The following is a 20197-nucleotide window of genomic DNA, read 5'->3' as shown; positions in this document are numbered from 1 at the left end:
ACGTAGACGGTGATTGATAGTGAAGCACACCTGATCAACGTGTGTGTGTGTGTGTGTGTGAGACTCTACCTGAGACTCTAATCTCCACGTGCTGCTGATAAATGTACAGCTTTCAACACAGCAGCCATTGCCGTCAATCACTTCCGGGTGAGGTCTGTCTGGTCTAAATAGTGAACAGTCAAACTAACATGAAAATAAACGTTTTGAAACGTCATCATCAAAATATTGATGATGAAAATATTGATGAATAAATTGATGAATAAAAAATATTCAAAAGAGAAGTCCACAGGAGCTCGTGCACACACCGGAAGTGAGCTGTGTAGTAAATAGATGTAGATGGTGCTCTAGCGCCCCCTCACACCCTGAGGTCAAAAGATGAATAGGTTTCACTTACCGTGCTGTCCAGAAGGGAAATAAAATTAAAATAAACATTTGGAAATGACCAAATTTAACTATAAAAATAACAGATGCACAAACTCTGGGTATTTTGAGATGTTGACACAGTTTCAGGTCGAACTGACAACATGTCTGGGAGATATTAGCTCCACACACACGCACACACACACACACCACACACACACACAACACCAAAACAAACACACACACACACCCACACACCACACACACACACACACACACACACACACACCATCCTTGAAATATGGTATAAATATACTGTATATATAATTCAGTAATTCATACTTTTATTTTAGGTTGACGGCTCATGTATTGAAACCTGTTGTGACAATTTGCATGTTTTTTTTCTTTTCTACTTGCATTTTATGTATGTAATAAATTAATGGGACCTTTCTTTAATATAAAAGATAGTTAAAAATCATTAAGTTATTGGTGTTATTTTTGGTTGTATATTTAAAAAAAAAAAAGAAAACTCAATAGTATACATCAGTGGTTCCCAAACTTTTTGTCCCCCTTTTGCATTTTTGTCAATTCATATGTGCCTCCTCTTCATATCATAAAAACACTCTTCATAATGTAATATATGCTTTTTCATTTGTGGAACAGTTGTTCTCCTAAACCTATAAATGTGTCTTAAACATTGTTTCCCTATGAGGCTTAATCTACAATTCAAAACAATGAATGGAATTTACATGGAATTTTTTTTTATTTATTTTTGTAAAATTACCCAATGCAACTTTTATGTAATTACTTCAAGAGTAAGAAAATTAGTTGAATTTGTCCACAATAGTCTAAAAAAGGAACGAGGAACATTTCCTGATTATTTTAAAAATTAATTATTACATTTTTTCTGAGTACGCTCTGCAATTTGCATCTGTACCCCTAGGGGTACATGTACCCCTGTTTGGAAGAACCCAGCCCCCCTCACCCCCCCCACCCCCTCACCCTGGGAGACTCTACAGTCAGCTCCGTGGAGAACTTCTGCTTCCTGGGGACCTTCATCACTCAGGACCTCAAGTGGGAGCTGAACATCAGCTCCATCATCAAAAAGCTCAGCAGAGGATGTACTTCCTGTAGCAGCTGAAGAAGTTCAGTGTTCCAACAAAGATGATGGTGAACTTCTACAGCTCCATCATCCAGTCCATCCTATTTTATCCTTTATTCTCTATCTATCCTTTATTTATCCCTCATCCTTTATATTTATCATTATTATTATTATTATTGTTGCTGGGGCTGTTTCTCTTTGTTTTTTTGTTATTAATTTTTGTTGTTGTTTGTTTTGTTCACCAACTACCAAGACAAATTCCTTGTACTGTCCTTAAAACTGTACATGGCCATTAAAAACATTTCTGATTCTGATTATATACGTACTATACTCTATACTATTAATTTAAAAAAAAAAATCATAAATTCTTTACTATCGATCAATTTCAGGGATTATTATTTGTGGGTTTTTTACTTGTGCTCCAGCTTTACAGTACATGCACGTTACTTAATGTCTGATGATCTGAATTATGGCTCATCAGATGAGATTTTCTTTGGAAATAGAAAATAGGGTAACAGTCTGACCCTGACACAGACACTGAAGCCCAGGGTTTGACTGACCTGACACAAGGGGAGACAAAATGGGCGGGGCTCCTAGAGCATAAGATCGATATTGTAAAATCTCCAAAGAACAATCTGTGCTATATGCTAACTGCTAACACACTATACCTCTCTATTGACAATTATCTCAATCCAACCTATTTGCCACAGATTGCAGAGTCAACATGTGCTGGTTTTTAAAAGAGGGGCGGAGCCAATAATGGTGGTTTGTGATGTATGAAGCCACCAAAATGTCACAAACCTCTATTCTCAGCAAATAGAAAAAAATTGATTGTAAAAATGTCAAGAGGTAAAATAGGTAAAAATCAACGACACTATTTCATTCACAAATGCATTTGTTTTCAGCAGAAAAAAGTGTTTAGTTGGTCTTGAAAGTCTTTTTGTATTTATAGTGAAGTGGTTAAAACCAGGGACCTCAGTTTAAGACCATCTTCTAACCTGTAAAGCTGGAGTGTAAAGCAGTTTGTACTGCGTGTCTCTGTTTACCACATGCTGTGTAATTAAAATACTTTCTTTAAGTATAAAGTTTACAAGCATTGCAAAACAATTTTTATTAGTTTTTTGGGTATCTAGAGTGGTCTTGTGCCAAACCTAATAAAAGTCTGCCACATTGTCCTTATTAGACCTCACTAAACTAAACTAAACTAAAACTAAACTAAACTAAACTAAAACTAAACCTAAACTAAACTAAACTAAAACTAAACTAAACTAAACCTAAACTAAACTAAAACTAAACTAAACTAAACTAAAACTAAAACTAAACTAAACTAAACTAAACTAAAACTAAACTAAAACTAAAACTAAAACTAAACTAAAACTAAACTAAACTAAACTAAAACTAAACTAAACTAAAACTAAACTAAACTAAAACTAAACTAAACTAAAACTAAAACTAAACTAAACTAAAATAAACTAAACTAAACTAAAACTAAACTAAAACTAAACTAAACTAAACTAAACTAAACTAAACTAAACTAAACTAAACTAAACTAAACTAAACTAAACTAAAACTAAACTAAAACTAAACTAAACTAAACTAAACTAAAACTAAACTAAACTAAACTAAACTAAACTAAAACTAAACTAAACTAAACTAAAACTAAACTAAACTAAACTAAACTAAACTAAACTAAACTAAAATAAACTTAAACTTAAACTTAAACTAAGAAAACTGTTGCTGGTGGAAAGTTTTCTTCAGTTTTCTGCTCATGTCCTCCTTTTCCCCACAAAGTGACTTCAGATGGATGGTCTGAGCTTGGTCAGATAAAAGAAGCTCTAAATGTTCAACATAGAATCATTTCCTCATTTCATTTGCAAATGAGTCAAAATCACAAGCACAGTAACGAAGAACCAAAGAACCGCTGATCACATGAAAGTGGTGACCTTTCTGCTTTCTGTAGCTAATGAAATAAAACTACTGCACGCAAGATTATATTAGATTTTTTATGTGCACAGCGTGATATTGTACAGTAAATGCAAGACAGAGAAAAAAGTTTTTATCAAAATATCACCTTCAAATCTTTTAAAAACTCATTTCAAGCACAAGGTGCTGGAATAAAACCATCCATGTAGGAAACAGCAGTAGACGGACGGTGACAAGATTCAAAGCAAGCTTAGTGTCTTGATAATAACTCTTCCACCCAAACCATCACTAGGGTTAGGATTAGTTAACCCTAACCCTAACCCATCCCTTAGGGGTCAGGGTTAGGATTAGTTAACCCTAATCCTAACCCATCCCTTAGGGGTCAGGGTTAGGATTAGTTAACCCTAATCCTAACCCATCCCTTAGGGGTCAGGGTTAGGATTAGTTAACCCTAACACTAACCCATCCCTTAGGGGTCAGGATTAGGATTAGTTAACCCTAACACTAACCCATCCCTTAGGGGTCAGGGTTAGGATTAGTTAACCCTAACCCTGACCCATCCCTTAGGGGTCAGGGTTAGGATTAGTTAACCCTAACACTAACCCATCCCTTAGGGGTCAGGGTTAGGATTAGTTAACCCTAACCCTAACCCATCCCTTAGGGGTCAGGATTAGGATTAGTTAACCCTAACACTAACCCATCCCTTAGGGGTCAGGATTAGGATTAGTTAACCCTAACACTAAACCCATCCCTTAGGGGTCAGGATTAGGATTAGTTAACCCTAACACTAACCCATCCCTTAGGGGTCAGGATTAGGATTAGTTAACCCTAACACTAACCCATCCCTTAGGGGTCAGGGTTAGGATTAGTTAACCCTAACCCATCCCTTAGGGGTCAGGATTAGGATTAGTTAACCCTAACACTAACCCATCCCTTAGGGGTCAGGATTAGGATTAGTTAACCCTAACACTAACCCATCCCTTAGGGGTCAGGATTAGGATTAGTTAACCCTAACACTAACCCATCCCTTAGGGGTCAGGGTTAGGATTAGTTAACCCTAACACTAACCCATCCCTTAGGGGTCAGGGTTAGGATTAGTTAACCCTAACACTAACCCATCCCTTAGGGGTCAGGGTTAGGATTAGTTAACCCTAATCCTAACCCATCCCTTAGGGGTCAGGGTTAGGATTAGTTAACCCTAACACTAACCCATCCCTTAGGGGTCAGTTATATCTGGGATCAGAGCCAAAGATTCAAAGCATTTTCTGCCATCATTTGAATTCTATCCACAGTTCAAAAACACAGGTAAGCAAATAATCACATCAACGTAATAGCTTAGAAATGCAGTTGAAATAAAGTTTTCACATCACATTGTTTTTATCCAATTTACAAAAGCTGGTAGGTTTGGACAGTAAAACATCTTTCATATGATTAATGCACTGGGATACGCCATAGCTTTTTAAAGTCATCTGTATATATATATATATATATATATATATATATATATATAGGGTATTAACGCAATGATATTTCAATCAACATGTCAAAGTTCTTCATTTTTGCTTCGTATTTCCAAAAACCAGTCACTACAGAGCTTTAACAATGCACATGAAAAAGCCTTGAGTCTCAGGGAAGAAGGTCTTATAATATATATAATATTATATAGTTGTTATATAGTGCTATGTTGTTGGCCTGGTGTGTTCAACCTCACATTATGGTAAACATTGTCAATATGGAAAAGTTGCCGACTAATATCAAGGTTCTCTGAAACCAGAGTTTTCCTTCTTGGTACCAAGAGGGAAAACTTAACATAACACACAAAAAAATGGCTTTGAATCAAATATAAAGTAATAAGAATTCACTGTCTGTGAGCTAACCGATGCTAATGATGATTAGCTACTAGAGGCTATTGTATTCTACAGATCTGTTGGTACTACCAGTAGCCTATTAGCTATCTTTGGTTTAGCATAACTGAACATTGGTAGTGTTTTTTAGAAAAAAAAACATCCATTCTAATCATATACTCATGCTTGTTTATCCCCTAACCCTGTCGATGAGGATGATGGTGAGAAAAGTTTGAGGTGGAATTAAAGTGAGAAGATGGTGTGGTGGGAAAGAGCTAAGCTTGAGATGCAGAGAAGTCATTGTGCAGACATGGCGGACGGCAGCGTTGCCACAAGGCATTACAAAGTGCATGCAGGAACAAGGGCGGGTTCAGTGTTTCAGACTGCTGGAAAGCAGGGTCAAGGTGGAGATGGGTGGGAAGGGGATTGCAGTCAGGGGTTTGAAGGTCATATGGAATAATGGGAGGGGTGCCCCATTCGGTAGTACTGCTGAGTCGCTGTAACTTTCTCTCTGTTTTGACCTTGACAACCCACCGTCCTGCCTCTAGGCTCCAAAAGACAAATACAGTCAAAAAATAAACACAAGCGTGGTCCACCCTGGAATCTGTTAGGGTATGTGAAGCTTTTCATAGAAACAGCAAAAAGAAGGTAAACGGTGTGAAAGACTGAAAGGAAGGAAGCTTGGTTGTCTGCAGATACAACCATGAAGAATAAAAACAAATCAATGAAAACTCTTAGAATTTAACCCTTAGATCCCCTGTGCTCACATATCAGGAGAATAAAGACGCGATGCCATGTGACCCTCCACCCAACTCTGGAAAAGTGACACCTCTCATTTTCCAGAGGTCCATATTTCCCTCCATCTGCATTGCCCCTCCCCTTCATTCCCACCCTCTTTTTTATTTTTAAACAACATCTTGTTTTTTGTTTCTTTCTCTGTTGTTCTAGGAACTACACTTCCTTGGTCATGCGGACTCGAATACTACTGAAGCACTTGCCCATGGCCTCGAACAGCGGATCACAGAAGGTGTGCACACAGATGGAGTAGACGCGGCTGACGCAGTGAATCTCAATCAGGTAGCTCTTGACGCATGGCACGACTGCCCAGATGTGCAGGAAAGACAGAATGGCGAAGAATATTCCCCAGATTATTGCCAGGGGGATCCCAACAAGTGCCGTCAACAGCCGGTAGCACCAGTACTTGGTGACGGTGAAAGTGGTGAAGCTGGCCTTCCATACGCCGTCAAAGCTGTAGGTACCAGCAGGTTCTGCGATCACATCTTCAAACTCCACCTGAAACAAACAAAGCAGCAACATTTCATTTCAGTCAAGGTTTGGACTCGAGAGAAGAGGATCCAGTTGAACATCGTTCTGACTGTGTTAGGGGTGGGACAATAGACCGGGTTCACAATGCGACACAACGTTTTTGGAAATGTAAAAAAAGACCAAAAAGAAATTGCATTTGTAACAATAAACATGGTTTTATTTGACTGTAACTCTGGATATGCTAACATACTCAGTATGCCCTTCTCAACTAAAAAACATTACATTCTGATTTGTAATAAATCGTGTAGATTTTTTTTATCTGACTTCCACCACGTAACACCACTATGTTTTTCACAACAATTTGTTGTAATTTAATTTTATAAATGAAAACTTTATGTTTTTGTTTTGTAAATGTCACAAAATAACAAGTTTTTGGGACTAAAACAAATACTAGAATATGAGTTGTTTGGTGCTCTATTTATGAAGATGTCAATGCTGTGACACCTCAGCACTAATATTTTACATGATTGTTTCTTTGTATTACAGCCTCAGTGAGATGATTTGTCTGGTTTCTAGACTTTGTAAGATTTACGTCCCTCCGTGTACAGACTGGTACGGCCCCACCCTGAATACCAAAAGCTACACTCACGCTCTTTCTTTTATTCTTTTATTATTATTATTGTCTCTGGAGTGTCTTGTTTTGATTTTAAACAAATACACTAGAGAAAGACATAAATTGTGTTTCAGTCGAAGAATAAAGAGTTTAATAAAAAGTATCAACAAAGAGGAGAAAAGTGAGCGCTCATTATTTATTTTACAGTTACTTAGAGACGTCCTGTCCAAAGGCTCTTTATCTTTAAGTCATGCAGATAATATCCTGTGTGACAGTGAACATTAAAGTGCTGCATTCCAGTCTCTGTAAAACATAAAAGTCTTTGGTTTAAACTGTGTGAGACATTTATATAAAACATGTTAGGATTTAGTTATTATTGGACTATGAAAGTGAGCTCATACTAGTAATGAATATGTAAACTAATCTGGTGACATTTGATAAACTAACATGGATGGAGTATTTACACCTCCACATACTGTACAAACACATGTTTCCTTCAGGTTAGAAGCTTTAGTTATATATTCATTTATTTATTTTAACTTTTAATCACCTGCACTGCCACTGACGCAAACTGTTCCATTGAGTAAAAAGAGATTTGTAGCCACTGAAAGTATTTTAACCTAATGCACCCACATACAGTATATACGTAAAATATATATAAGTATAACAATATGGAGAAACATGGTTTTACTACTGTTCACAAACACAGCATTAGAAATTGTCCTTTAGAACATATTTTATCTACAACAGCTGGACGTCAAACTCAAGGCCAATCCAAGCATTCCATCAGGATCACATGACTAATAACTAATATAAATAACTAATCACCAGGTCTATTGAAAGGTTTACATTTTAGGAACTAATAGTGAAAAACACAGTTATTTACTATAATATAATTATGCACTTTGTTTGCTTATGTGTTAAATATAAATATAAAAAAAGGGAAGTATTTTGTCTTATTTTCTGAAGAAATGTTTCTGTTACAAACACATTAAAAATAGAAAATAAAGTAAACTATGTGTTTGTTTTTAACCTTTGGAAGTAATCAGAATGATTCTAAAATCAAATGCTAAGAAGACTTTCAACATAAAGAAATGCAGTATTTTGTCATTTTCCAGTAAATCCTACATTATAAAGGTGGTATGTCATTACAAAAGAAAAAATAAATGTTTTTCCAAACCTAAACAGGCTATTTTCAACCAGTATCCAGACAAAGTACTCTGTTTTAAACTATAATACACTATAACTGTGCAGCCACAAAACCAGAACAGCCTCTATTTAATTTTTCCACAGCTACAAACTGTAAAGTGCTGGAGCTTTGTGCCAGTTTCCAGAACTATTCACTAACTGCATGAGGCACAAACACAAGCCCAGTGGTGCAGAGGTTAGTAGTGAGTATTTAACCTTCTTCTATAACCTTTATCCTGTTCAACATAGTAACGTACACGTGTACAGAGCTGTACAACTTCATATTAGCTGTTATTATTTAACATTAAAGAAAGCGTGAGCTTTACCTAAAAACATATGTGGACAATAGCACTTTAAACATTTAGGCATAACAAGCTATTTTTTATTTAACTGTAGAAAAATAAATGAATTTACATTTTGTATAACAAATGAAATTTAAGCTAAATGTGAACAAACACATTTTAACAGATGGTTAGAGGTGTAAAGAGTTCCCATATACAGTATCTACTCATGTACAAGTACAAGTAAGTCATACATAAAATACTCAAGTACAAGTAAAAATTAAATAGTACTAGTAAGTAAAAGTTACTAGTTACTTTCACCCCCCATGTTTATTTTAGGTAATAAATCTTGGTACGTTCCATTAAATACTGTAAACATCTCATGTAGAAACGACCGACACATTATTTGTATAAAATCAAAATGTACAATTATTTTAAAATAAAATAAAACTAATGAATTAAATTCAAAATAAAAAATATATCAGGCTGTAAGTATAGATACATTTATGAACATTAAAACAACAAGTGGCGTTAATCACAAATAGCACGACTAAGAACATATTGATTATTGATTATGTTCATTGTGACCATTGAGACCATGAAATAAAATAAAGAATAATCACAAAAAATTACAATTTACTCAGTAATGGTTGGGTGTAGAAATGTAATGAATTACTTCACTTATCTTAAAATATACTTAAGTACAAGTAAAATGACTGATTTAGAAATATAAGTACCCATAAAAGATACTCATTTACAGTAATGTGAGTAATTGTAATCAGTTACTTTCACCTCTGCAGATGATGATGATGTCATTCCAACTAAAAGTTTAATAATGATACATTTAAGTCTCAGAGTCAGCATGTGAGTGGTTGTCAAGGCAACTGTGTTGAGTAAATAAGATAATAATCCTTTTTCTGAGCATGAAGAGACAAAGAAAAGTAATGGTTGACTGAGCACAGATTAAGATGACGGACAGATCAGACAAAACCATGGGCGGAGCTTACTGAGGCAGGATTAGAGAGTATTTAATTATCTATCACCAAAAAACTTTTTACAAACCACATCCTGAAAGATTCAGGAGAGAAACGGAAACACTTTAGTTTCCCACACATGCTCACACTGATTAAATTAAGGAAAAAAGAACCAAGTTTAATTCACTTCATCCTTTTCAACAATGTTTGATTATATATGTTGTTATTTTTCATTTTTGAAATGAGCACTTTTATTTATTTATTTATTTATTTATTTTCTACGTAACTTTTTTTTATTTAAACATGTTCAAATAAATAACAATATTGTAAATTCCTCAACTAATTTTAGTTTTTTATATTTATTTGTTTAGGTATCATAAAAAAATATGTCAAGGGGCGACTTATTTACAGTAAAAAAAAGAAGGTATTTCCTGACATTGTTTTCATCCTATTTAACGCCACTGGTTTGTACCTTTAACATTTATTTCATTTGACTATCATATCAAAAGGAATTATGACGTTTTAACATATTGGTACATTTAACCTAAAGAGCTTTATTTCAGATGTGTTCACACAACTTGGAGAAGTTTGGAGGATTTCATAAATGAGTTGAAGTGGAAATATAATAAAGTCCTGTTTCTGCTCCAGAGGGAGTGTTTCATTCTTTTCTGACCTTGAGAACGTTGGTTCTTCTGCCAGGGCTCCGCCCTCCTGAATATTTCCTCATGTGGGGGCTCTTTATTTCCACTCACACCCCCCCCTCACTGCTCGATTAGAAAATAAAGCGTTCACAGCAGGACAAACTCCATATACAGATGTAATGGAAGTAGTTTAGATGTAATTCACAGCATGTGTTGGTTTCATGAAGAACTCATGAGTGGGTGTTTGTTTCCACATGTATGAGCACGTGCACGGTGCATGTATGTGTGTGTACAGTGTGTGCTGTCACGGTGCTTTGCAAATTGAGGGTTTGCTTGAAGGGATTCCCTGCTTACGCTTTTCACGAGACTCTCTGAAAACACACTTCCTCTTGGCAGCGTCGCCTCGCTGACCTTAAAAAACCTCTGCACTGAAAAATACCTTCATCTTTCTGACATTTCAATCATTCATTTCTATCATACTAATATTTATTTTCCAGTGAATATTCTTGATTATTCAGATATATTTGAGATATATATAAATAACACTGTCTGGATGAGACGTAAAAGATATTAAAAATAAGATGTAAAGATGTATTACATACATAATGCTAGAGAAAGTCATACAAACTTTTTTTATTGATTGCTATTATCTTCAGAAAGGTTTTAAGTTATTCACTTTTTCTAATAAAATCTCAATCTTAAGCACAAAACACTGAATGCTTTAAAAGAAGCTCAAACATGACTTAAATGTTTACTTTAAGTGGTTAAAACAACTCTATGGTATGAATGTCTTTGTACGGCTTGACTTTTTACAGTGTATGCAGATGTTTCCCCAGCTGTGAGTTGACTTGATTAGAGGGAGGCGGGGCTACCATAACACTGTGTTCTATTCTGGGACTGAAGGAGAGTCTGACTCATCGTCACAATGGACATGATTTAAAAAGTGTATTTTCTACTGTCAATGCTTTTCAAAAGCTTTCATTTACTTTTAAAAAATGACAATAAATTATTTTGACTACTTGTTGCTACGTATTAAGTGGAAACTGGGTTTTATAATATTTACCAAAAATATAATTCATGTACACTTTGTGAAGAACTTCTGTGTTAACAGAGAACAGGCGATGTGTGCCTCATCACTGACTGTACTACATTATTTAGTAAAAGTACATTGTTTATCTATCTTTAAACTAACAGAAAAGTCTCAACAAACAAAACAACCAGAAAAACAAACAAAGCCTTTGTTCTTTCCTGTATTAACATGAGGATGAGTCAGCGTTCTACATGAATGTTGATCAGAGAATCATATTTTGTGGCTAGGGTTAGCTTTGCTGTGATAAAAGTTGCACACATGTATTTACAGAGATCAATAAACATGATCATCAAACACAACAGAAGGTGAAGTTAATCCTAAAGGTGTTTATTAAGTGGGAGGAGTCTGAACACAGCTTTAAACCACATGTAGATAAATGTAAACATCAGCCATCCAGTGTTTTTATAACAACAGTTTGAACAATATTTAAACTGTTTTTGTATAAAAGTGTAATTTGAGTCGTTGGGCTACAGTAGATGAGTGAGTATGTGTTATTTTATTAGATACAATCCAACAGACGAGCTACTACAGTATAAACACATCATTGTTGGTTATGGTCCACTCAACATTTATGATTATTATTATTAATAACTAATGATGAACTATACAGTATATGACGTCACTGCACAGGGTATGATGAACTTTACTACATTACCTCCTCAAATTAGTTTATACAAAAATGGTGGATTGTCATTATCATAAATAATAATAATAATACTGATAATAAATACAACATCAATAGGAACATTTAAACCACATCTACCGTAAATGATATTTGTTGTTCAAATCATTTCTCTTTAACCTCTAGTCTAGTCTAGTCTAGTCTAATCTAATCTAATCGAATCGAATCAAATCTAATCTAATCTAATCTAGTCTAATCTAATCTAATCTAATCTAATCGAATCTAATCTAATCTAATCTAATCTAATCTAATCTAGTCTAATCTAATCTAATCTAATCTAATCTAATCAAATCTAATCTAATCTAATCTAATCTAATCTAGTCTAATCTAATCTAATCTAATCTAATCTAATCTAATCTAGTCTAATCTAATCTAATCTAATCTAATCTAATCTAATCTAATCTAGTCTATTCTAGTCTAGTCTAATCTAGTCTAATCTAATCTAGTCTAATCTAGTCTAATCTAGTCTAATCTAATCTAATCTAGTCTAGTCTAGTCTAATCTAATCTAATATAATCTAATCTAATCTAGTCTAATCTAGTCTAATCTAGTCTAGTCTAGTCTAATCTAATCTAGTCTAATCTAGTCTAGTCTAGTCTAGTCTAATCTAATCTAGTCTAATCTAGTCTAATCTAATCTAGTCTAGTCTAATCTAATCTAATCTAATCTAATCTAGTCTAATCTAGTCTAGTCTAATCTAATCTAATCTAGTCTAGTCTAGTCTAATCTAATCTAATCTAGTCTAATCTAATCTAGTCTAATCTAATCTAATCTAATCTAATCTAGTCTAATCTAATCTAATCTAGTCTAGTCTAATCTAATCTAATCTAATCTAATCTAATCTAATCTAATCTAGTCTAATCTAATCTAATCTAATCTAGTCTAATCTAGTCTAATCTAATCTAGTCTAATCTAATCTAATCTAGTCTAGTCTAATCTAGTCTAATCTAATCTAATCTAATCTAATATAATCTAATCTAATCTAGTCTAATCTAGTCTAGTCTAGTCTAATCTAATCTAGTCTAATCTAATCTAATCTAATCTAATCTAGTCTAGTCTAGTCTAATCTAATCTAATCTAGTCTAGTCTAATCTAATCTAATCTAGTCTAGTCTAATCTAATCTAATCTAATCTAATCTAGTCTAATCTAATCTAATCTAGTCTAATCTAGTCTAGTCTAATCTAATCTAATCTTGTCTAATCTAATCTAGTCTAATCTAATCTAATCTAATCTAATCTAGTCTAATCTAATCTAGTCTAATCTAATCTAATCTAGTCTAATTTAGTCTAGTCTAATCTAATCTAATCTAATCTAATCTAATCTAGTCTAGTCTAATCTAATCTAATCTAATCTAATCTTATCTAATCTAATCTAGTCTAATCTAATCTAATCTAATCTAATCTAATTTAGTCTAATCTAATCTAGTCTAGTCTGGTCTAGTCTAGTCTAATCTAATCTAATCTAATCTAATCTAGTCTAATCTAATCTAATCTAATCGAATCTAGTCTAATCTAGTCTAGTCTAGTCTAGTCTAATCTAATCTAATCTAATCTAGTCTAATCTAGTCTAGTCTAGTCTAGTCTAGTCTAATCTAATCTAATCTAATCTAGTCTAATCTAGTCTAATCTAATCTAATCTAATCTAGTCTAATCTAGTCTAGTCTAATCTAATCTAATCTAATCTTATCTAATCTAGTCTAATCTAATCTAATCTAATCTAGTCTAATCTAATCTAGTCTAGTCTAGTCTAGTCTAGTCTAATCTAATCTAATCTAATCTAATCTAATCTAGTCTAATCTAATCTAATCTAGTCTAGTCTAATCTAATCTAATCTAATCTAATCTAATCTAATCTAATCTAATCTAATCTAGTCTAATCTAGTCTAGTCTAGTCTAATCTAATCTAATCTAATCTAATCTAGTCTAATCTAATCTAGTCTGGTCTGGTCTAGTCTAGTCTAATCTAATCTAATCTAATCTAATCTAGTCTAATCTAATCTAATCTAATCGAATCTAGTCTAATCTAGTCTAGTCTAGTCTAGTCTAATCTAATCTAATCTAATCTAGTCTAATCTAGTCTAGTCTAGTCTAGTCTAATCTAATCTAATCTAATCTAGTCTAATCTAGTCTAATCTAATCTAATCTAATCTAATCTAATCTAGTCTAATCTAGTCTAGTCTAGTCTAGTCTACTCTAGTCTAGTCTAATCTAATCTAATCTAATCTTATCTAGTCTAATCTAATCTAATCTAATCTAATCTAATCTAGTCTAATCTAATCTAGTCTAGTCTAGTCTAGTCTAGTCTAGTCTAGTCTAGTCTAATCTAATCTAATCTAATCTAATCTAGTCTAATCTAGTCTAATCTAATCTAATCTAGTCTAATCTAATCTAATCTAATCTAATCTAATCTAGTCTAATCTAGTCTAGTCTAATCTAGTCTAATCTAATCTAATCTAATCTAATCTAATCTAGTCTAATCTAGTCTAATCTAATCTAATCTAATCTAGTCTAGTCTAATCTAATCTAATCTAATCTAATCTAATCTAGTCTAATCTAGTCTAATCTAATCTAATCTAGTCTAATCTAATCTAATCTAATCTAATCTAATCTAATCTAGTCTAATCTAATCTAATCTAGTCTAATCTAATCTAATCTAGTCTAATCTAATCTAATCTAATCTAATCTAATCTAATCTAGTCTAATCTAATCTAATCTAATCTAATCTAATCTAGTCTAATCTAATCTAATCTAATCTAATCTAATCTAGTCTAATCTAATCTAATCTAATCTAATCTAGTCTAATCTAGTCTAGTCTAGTCTAAACAATAAATTGATAACCGCTGCTCGAGAGCAGAAATTTATTTTGTTATGTGTCTTTTTGTCCTCATGGGCATCATCTGTCAGAATAATCATCTTTTGTTTGTCATATGCTGGTAATAATAATAATAATAATAATAATAATAATAATAATAATAATAATAATAATAATAATAAAATAAATAAAAAGTATCATCAACCTTTGAAAACTATGTTTATGAATGAAGAGAAAACAGCCTGTTGTGTTCATATGTTGTTATGATTTATAAAAGTTGTTTTTGTTTTTTATTCTAGATTATATTAAAAGTTTCTCCAGCAATATGCTCGTGTACCACTAGGGGCGCAGTTCTGTCGTTCAGCTGTTGAACCTAAAGATCAGGAAAATATTAACTGGAAAAAAAAAAAAAAGCTATTGTTTCACTGCAGGAATGCGGGGAGGAAAGTGGGTGGGGCCAGTGAGGGGGAGGGATATGGGAGTGGCTAGGGATCCCCATTCCTCCTGTGCACAGCAGTGTTTGACCTCACGGTGGGTGACGTAAAGACCTCACCCTGCATCTTCCATCAGATGCGTCACGTGGTTTCCACCACATTTCCATAAATTAAAGAAACACTTTTTAAAATCTTACAGAAATAATTCTTCATTTTCCAAAAGCAAAGCGTGTGTGAAATGTTTCCAAACAACAGGAAATCCTAACGTTTCCTCTGTTTTTGGAAAAACAAAGACGCCTTATATTTATTATTATATGTATTTACCCATTGAAAGAATATTTCATATTCTTTAATAAATAGGAGAAGATTCCGCTGAGCTCATTAAATATATTTCTGCTTTGTAAAATGGTTTCATATTAAAACTATACTTTTTTTCTCACAGTTAAAGAAATGAAATAAGTTAAACTCACCTTCACCACGTCGTCATTGATGTGCTTCGGATCCCGGTTGACCAAGTCGATTTCTTTGGTGTGGACATCCTCCATCGTCTTCTCGTTCACACTGTCGTTGTCCATGTCTTTGTTGTTGGGTTTATAAATGTTCCCTTGTTTTCTGATAAACGGTGAGTGAAGAAACTCCTGTGAGGACAAACAGCAGAGCAGGAAAGAGGAGTTGGTGCTGCGCGCTGAGGGGAGACCAGCCTCTGCCCCTAACAGGGATGGGTTTCACTGGATCAAATCTAAGGCACCACACCCTCTCTGTACAGCCGCAAGGGGTCCTCACCACCCAGATGGAAACACAATCTCATCACCCGAGGATCGAGTTTATTCATAAAGGCATGGAGAGAAATGCGTAATTACGCACAGCCTTCTACTGCCTCATTCTAAGCTTCTGCTATAATACAAGCTCTGAAAAATTACACTTTATTGAGTCAAATATTCTTAATCAATATATTACACCACAATATTCTAATACATTGCGTGGAAATTATCTTAAAAATGAGCGCGTAAAGACGGTCTGTTAATGTGGTCCCTTTTCTTTTCTCCAGGACATTCTCATTCATACACAGCAGCTTATGGTTGTATTGACTGGAGTCACAGCTCGTAGTTCATCTGATAATAAACGTTTAGCTAAAAAACGTCTCTTTTCTTTCACCGGCAGTGATAAGTATAAATAACACAGATAAGTATAAAAAACACTTTTATATTTACGCACCACAGCCTCACAACAACCACTATAATAGGAGACAAAGCTGCTGGTGTTTCTTTACTGTAGATGAATGAAGGCAGTGAGTTAAAGAGGAAATGAAGCTCGTACCTCGTCTACTTCCCCGTCCTTCGGTCCTCCTGTCATTCCGCAGCTTTGCTGATCAACACTTTAGGAAACCAAGCAGGAGGTGCATGTGGAGCACCAGGTTGTTCTGCCTCAGGGTTGAAATAGAAAAGTAATCCCAGCCCTTTTTTGATGGACGTGCCTGAAATGTTAACACAGCTCTGACCTATGGAGGATTGGCTCCTGTGGGGGTCAGACTGGGGGCCACACCGTGTGACCCGCAGGCTGGAGGAGAGACGGGCTGTTTGATTTAGAGATAAAACACTTTCTGTTCCATGTTGTGTGTGTGGGCGGTAATTAGGGATGTGAGCCATACCCTCGTCTTTACTAAGATGAAACAATAACAACAACGTTTGCATTTTTAAACAAAATGTGTTTTTTCAAGCAGTCAAAGCTTTAACTTCAGGATCTTTTTTGTCTTCAGGTGTCAAAGGAATTCACTTCAGTTTGTAAAAACCTTTGTAAACCTGCTTTTTCTCCTCATGCTTTAGTTTAGTTCCACTCTGGTCTGTTTACATTCTTATATCAGCTGTTCACTTATGCTTTATATTTTAATGAACACATTTAGTATAAATTTTAAGGTTCTATAAGTTACTACTACAGTATTTCCATGTGTGCTTTTCATGTTATTGAGGATGTTTTTGCCTGATTTTTTCATCTCCATTTGTTCGTGTGACAAAGTGAAAAACACTGTTGACTTTTGGATGAATTACAGGTTCAGTTTGAAATGTTAGTTATGTAGTTAAACAGCTTTTAGGCTCAATAGGTGGAATTACTCACAGCATGTATTTTTTTATTTCAAAAAATAAATTATAATTGCTTTCACTTTGTAAAGAGACTCTATACTATGTCACTACTCAACGAACATGAACAGCAATATTAATTGACCTAAAATCACTGCTTTAATAAACAGGCAGAAATATTGTGTTGAATTTGCTTTATTAAAATTATTATCATAAAAAAGCCTCATTGATAAAAATAATTGCTGACTCATTGTTGCAGTTGTGTCACAAAAGAAAGATCAGTGAAGTTTCATTTCCATCAAAAAAGACAACACAGCCATTGTTTCACAACTTGTGGTAAATGTTATTATTACCCAATAAAACAGGCATGTGAAACTGGTGGCTTGCGGGTCACATGTGGCCCTCAGTCTAATTTTGTGTGGCCCCAAAAACAAATACACAAAAAGTTTCCAAAAAACCCAGAAATTATCAACCAAAAAAGAAAACTTCACCAAAATGACTTTAAAACCACATCAAACAATAACAAAAACACTGAAAACAACATTAAACACAAACAAAAAATTACAACAAAATACACAAAAAATGACAGAAAAACAAAAAACAACAGATTTTTGTCTTTCCTGATTGGTCAGTATTTATAATGCTGATATTGTTTTGGTAATGTGACCCTCTGATCATATAATCACAGTTGGACGTGAGCATCTTTATCATGTAAAACACATGTAAATAAGAGGGAGCGTGTGCACTGGTTGCACTACTAAACAAATAAAAAGCCAGTCCTGCAGTCGTACTGTACGTCGTACTGTACGTCCTCATAGATGTTAATAAATGTCCAGTGATGAAGGTTTTATCAGAAACAGTTGAAAACACGTGTGTTATTAGTGTACTTTTAGTGTTGCAAACCATGAACATCATATTTCATATTTTGTGACTGTTACACACGTAGAAAACCTATTAGTTGTTGATTTAAAGAGAAACTAAACCACAAACCACTTTTTTCTGCTAAATACAAATATATTTGTGTATGAATTAATGCTGTTGATCAATTCTCAATATTTTAGTCAAACTATTTTAATTTGTCGTAAAATGTCAGAGTGACTGCCCTCTATGGGTTGAAACCAGGATATTACAATTGATTTTTGCTATTGGCTGAGAATAAGATCATGTGATGTTTGAGGACCCTCTTAGCCCCGCCCCTTTTATAAAACTATCTCTGTGGGCTCTACAATGTGTGGTGAGAGAAGATTGAATAGAGAGCTATAGTGAGTAATGAGTAGCTAGTTAGCATAGCATAGATTGTTCATTGGAGAGTTTGTAGGACAGAGTGGGCGTGTCTTAACTGCTCCAGGAGCCCCGCCCATAGTCAAGGCATTTCTTGAATTTCCCTCCTAGTGGCAGGTCAGGAGAAAGCAGGGCTTTAGTTATTCTAAAGAAAACAATAATCCATCACGTTGGTAAATCATTATCATTGTAAAGCGTCTTTGAGCACTGTAAAAGCGCTATACAAATAAAATGTATTATTATTATTATTATTATTATTAATATGTCACGGGTCAATAAAGCTTTTCTTCAACGTTCTCAGGATGACAAACCCTAACCCAATATGATTATCTGTGAACATGGATCAGAACAACAGTGGAGGACATTATAGCACAAACTATGATATTTAATATCAACATGAGGAAGTATTAGAGTTGTTATCTTACATATACATAGATATACTGTATATCCTCACTCTCACAGAGACGAGAAGCCAAACCAAACTTTTCATGTAATTAGTAGAAATTATTTTTTTTCTATTTAAAGTAAAGAAAACATATTTTAAATAACTGCCTTGTCATGACTAATCCTCAGCTGATGGATATCATATGTATTTTCTTAATGTTACACATACTGTACATAATCAAGCAGCAATATAACAATTTAACTAAGCTGCTGATTTCCCTATTATCTCTGTTTTATAGTTAATATTTGGGTTATTGGGTCTCATTTTTTCTGCTTAAATAAAAGTCCATAATAATTTTTTCCCTCAACGTTTAAACAAAACACTTCCTTGGTTGAAGCTTGAACGTGATTGGATGAAAGTTGGTGTTTTACAGTGAAAAGCAGGAGAACATTATTATTATTTAAAGTCTGTTGTAACAATGTTTTTAAAGGTAAACTGTAGTTATTGATTTGCTGAATGAGGGCGTCAGTGTGCAGACGTGCACCACCACAGCCTCAGGTCATGTTCCATTCCCTCACTGCTCAGCTCCGTCTTATGAAATCCCTTTTTCTGGGACTCAATCATGTACTGAAAGATGACTCACTGAGGAACTGTACTTTCACCACTAAAGTCTTTATTTGGATCTGTTAAAAATACATATTACAATAAAAAAGTCATTTATGAGTCAGAAATGAATCGATAACAATGAATAATGAAGATGAGCAGAAGGAATGTGTGATGTCAGCACAATATTAAACAACTGTACAAGCTTAACGTAGCATAAACGCACACACAGCTAATTATTATGTAACTGTATTTAACTCCATTGTGTTCTTTCATCCAGAGACACTTTACAGAACTCATTGAGTTCATTGGTTAGTGATGTTAGCTGCTGACATGGCACTATTTTAATGTCTAACTACTGTAAATAACCAAACAACTGTTGCTTTTTTCTTCTGTTATTTGTTTTTTTTGCTTGACTTTTATTTTGTTGTCAATGTTTTTCTTTTTCCTGTTTTCTGCTCCGTTTCAAAGTTTTGACATTCCTTTATTTTGTCTTTACTTTTATTATTATTATTATTATTATTATTCTCTTTAGTTAAAGTTTAATTGTTATATCAGGGTCCTGTGATGGACTGTACCCCCGCCCAGTGCCCACGACCCTGAACAGGATAAAGTGGGTCTGAAAATGAATGAATGTTTTATCA

The 20197-nt window shown here is 34.1% G+C and overlaps 1 protein-coding gene across 1 annotated transcript; it reads right to left on the bottom strand.

Moving 5' to 3' along the window:
* Positions 1–3451: 3451 nt before the first annotated feature.
* On the bottom strand, positions 3452–16801 carry cav1 (caveolin 1). Its single transcript, XM_028451023.1, has 4 exons — positions 16527–16801; positions 15680–15847; positions 4583–6522; positions 3452–4260 (listed from the first exon to the last, which is right to left on the bottom strand). The coding sequence occupies exons 1-3, from the start codon at positions 16560–16562 to the stop codon at positions 6181–6183; spliced, it is 546 nt and encodes a 181-aa protein (XP_028306824.1). The 5' UTR covers positions 16563–16801; the 3' UTR covers positions 3452–4260; positions 4583–6180.
* Positions 16802–20197: the final 3396 nt, after the last annotated feature.

Source organism: Gouania willdenowi, chromosome 6, assembly GCF_900634775.1.
Source record: "Gouania willdenowi chromosome 6, fGouWil2.1, whole genome shotgun sequence".
NCBI classification, from domain to species: domain Eukaryota; kingdom Metazoa; phylum Chordata; class Actinopteri; order Blenniiformes; family Gobiesocidae; genus Gouania; species Gouania willdenowi.
This window is presented reverse-complemented; position numbering and strand designations above follow the sequence as displayed.